Below are 3123 nucleotides of genomic sequence, written 5' to 3' on the forward strand. Positions count from 1 at the left end.
GCATCCCTGATCCCCGGCTGGCTAGCAGCTCCCTTGATCCCCGGCTGGCTAGCAGCTTCCCAGAATCCCGGCTGGCTAGCAGCCGCCCCAAGCTTCGGCTGGCTAGCAGCTTCTCCGAACCCCGGCTTGCTAGCAGCCTCTTAGATCCCCAGCTGGTTAGCAGCATCCCTGATCCCCGGCTGGCTAGCAGCTCCCTTGATCCCCGGCTGGCTAGCAGCTTCCCTGAACCCCGACTGGCTAGCAGCCTTTTTGATCCCCAGCTGGTTAGCAGCACCCCTGATTCCCGGCTGGCTAGCAGCTTCCCTGAGTCCCGGCTGGCTAGCAGCCGCCCTGAGCTTCGGCTGGCTAGCAGCATCTCTGAACTCCGGCTGGCTAGCAGCCTCTTAGATCCCCAGCTGGTTCGCAGCATCCCTAATTCCCGGCTGGCTAGCAGCCTCATAGATCCCCTGCTGGTTAGCAGCCTTCCAGAATCTCCGCTGACGTGCAGCCTCCCAGAATCTCCGCTGACGTGCAGCCTCCCAGAATCTCCGCTGACGTGCAGCCTCCCAGAATCTCCGCTGACGTGCAGCCTCCCAGAATCTCCGCTGACGTGCAGCCTCCCAGAATCTCCGCTGACGTGCAGCCTCTCAGAATCTCCGCTGACGTGCAGCCTCTCAGAATCTCCGCTGACGTGCAGCCTCTCAGAATCTCCGCTGACGTGCAGCCTTCTAGAACCTCTGCTGACGTGCAGCCGCCCAGAACCGCCGCCTACGTCGACAGACCTCCCAGAGCCTACGTCGACAGACCTCCCAGAGTCTACGTCGACAGACCTCCCAGAGTCTATGTCGACAGCTCACCCAGAGTCTACGTCTACGGGCAAGCCAGAGGCCTTGCCGGTCTCCGGCGCCCCAGAGACTGCCCCTGAGGCTTTGCCGGTCTCCGGCGTCCCAGAGACCTCCCCAGTGACTGCCCCTGAGGCTTTGTTGGTCTCCGGAGCCCCAGAGACTTCCCTAGGGACTTTGCCCGTGGTGGTCAGGCCCACTCCTGCCGCTCGTGTCCTGTCGGCGGTCAGACCCACTCCTGCCCCTCGTGTCCTGTCGGCGGTCAGACCCACTCCTGCCCCTCGTGTCCTGTCGGCGGTCAGGCCCACTCCTGCCCCTTGTGTCCTGTCGGCGGTCAGGCCCACTCCTGTCCCTCGTGCCCTGTCGGCGGTCAGGCCCACTCCTGCCCCTCGTGCCCTGTTGGCACCCCAGTCAACCTCTGCCCCGGTTGCCTGGCCGCCAGACTCCAGTCCAGCTGACCCGCCGCCAGACTCCAGTCCAGCTGACCCGCCGCCAGACTCCAGTCCAGCTGACCCGCCGCCTGACTCCGGCCCAGCTGCCCCTTCACCTGCGCAGCCTCCCAAGGGGCTCCGCCTCGGCCGACCTGCAAGGCCCCCGGAGGGGCGCTGCCCTCGACGTCCTGCCTGGCCGCCTGAGTGCCCTCGACGTCCAGTCCGGCCACCTGAAAGATTCTGCCTTCGTCGCCGGTGGCCAGAGGGATTCCGCCTTCGTCGCCGGTGGCCAGAAGGTTTCTGCCTCCGCCGCAGGCCGCCAGAGGGATTCTGCCTTCGTCGCCGGTGGCCAGAAGGTTTCTGCCTCCGCCGCAGGCCGCCAGAGGGATTCTGCCTTCGTCGCCGATGGCCAGAGGGATTCTGCCTTCGTCGCAGGCCGCCTGAAGGTTTCTGCCTTCGTAGTGACTCTCTGTCCCCTGTTGCCGAGGCCTCTCTGCCCCCTGTTGCCGAGGCCTCTCTGTTTCCTGTGCCCCAGTGACTCTCTGTTTCCTGTACCCCAGTGACTCTCTGTCCCCTGTTGCCGAGGCCTCTCTGCCCCCTGTTGCCGAGGCCTCTCTGTTTCCTGTGCCCCAGTGACTCTCTGTTTCCTGTGCCCCAGTGACTCTCTGTCCCCTGTTGCCGAGGCCTCTCTGTCCCTGTCCCGGGGCCATCCTGTTCCCTGTCCCGAGTGGCCCCTTCTGTTCCCTGTCCCGAGTGGCCTCTCCATTCCCTAGCCCCGCTTGACTGGTTTGTTAACCTGTTTGGCCCTCCTCCGGTCCCCCTCCGCCCTCCCTGGGTTGTCTTTTTGTTCTGTTTTTGGGACATCTGGGATCTGTCCCTTGGGGGGGGGTACTGTCAGGGTTTTGGTATTTGGTTTCCTGTTTTATTTTGTAGTCTGTCTTGTCTGTCTTGTCTTGTCTAATTTACTTCCTGTTTTCTGTTTTCCCGCCTGTTTGATTGTTCTGCCCCGCCCTGATGTGTTCCACCTGTTTGTATCACCTGTCCGTTGTTAGTGTTCATTACCTGATGTATTTAGTTCCTGTGCTGTTCTTTGTCTGGTGTCGGATCATTGTTTGATGTTGCGTGTTTTGTGTCTGGTTTTGTTTCTGTCAGCACGTCATAGCCTGTTCAGTTTTATCTGCCTGCTCCATTTTTGGACCGCCTTTGGTTTGTTCTGCGTTTTGTGTTTAATTAATCCTCGTGCTCATTACTCCTTGCCTGCTCTCTGCATTTGGGTCCACCAGTCTCTCTCTGCACGTGACAGAGCCGTTGGCACACATAATGGTTTTGCTCATCTAACAATCAAATCAAACAAACAATATGTCATTTCCCTTGAGTAGTGTAAGTTTTGTAAGAAAAGAAAAAAGAAAAAAGTCTCCATTATCTGTAGATAAATAAATCAAAAGTGTAGTTTGCTATTATGTGGCAATGCTTTCGTTTACAGTATACAGTACTGCGTTTAATACGTGGGCTACATTTACTTTTAACATGTTTAAATGCAGAACGTTTACTTGTAATGGAGACTTTTTACAGTGTAGTGTATTTACTTTTAGTGAGTTAATGATCTGTATACTTTTTCCACCATATTTGAATTTTGAAAGTAGTCTTTAGGCTTTTTAAGAGACAGCCATGGCTTAAAAATGTCTCTCTCTCTCTCTCTCTCTGTCTATTTCTCTCTCCTCCTGTAGCAGTACATGTTTCATAAACGCTCAATATTCATCGGTACAAACACAAGCTGACTTTAATGCAATGTACAGCTTACCTGCTCCAGCACCACGATCTTCAAGGGCACCATGTCCTTTCCAACTTTAACTTTTTTCACTGCAGAGATC

The 3123-nt window shown here is 56.7% G+C and overlaps 1 protein-coding gene across 1 annotated transcript in view; it reads right to left on the minus strand.

Moving 5' to 3' along the window:
• Positions 1 to 383: 383 nt before the first annotated feature.
• The window catches only part of LOC118494291, a 13185-nt gene continuing 10445 nt past the window's right edge, over positions 384 to 3123 (minus strand). Inside the window, exons 4-5 of the mRNA XM_035997830.1 lie at positions 3054 to 3122; positions 384 to 476 (exon numbers count right to left, since the gene is read on the minus strand). Coding sequence (XP_035853723.1) covers positions 384 to 476; positions 3054 to 3122 — 162 coding nt within the window. The remainder of the gene's footprint in view (positions 477 to 3053; position 3123) is intronic.

Source organism: Sander lucioperca, chromosome 22 (genome assembly GCF_008315115.2).
Source record: "Sander lucioperca isolate FBNREF2018 chromosome 22, SLUC_FBN_1.2, whole genome shotgun sequence".
Classification (NCBI taxonomy): domain Eukaryota; kingdom Metazoa; phylum Chordata; class Actinopteri; order Perciformes; family Percidae; genus Sander; species Sander lucioperca.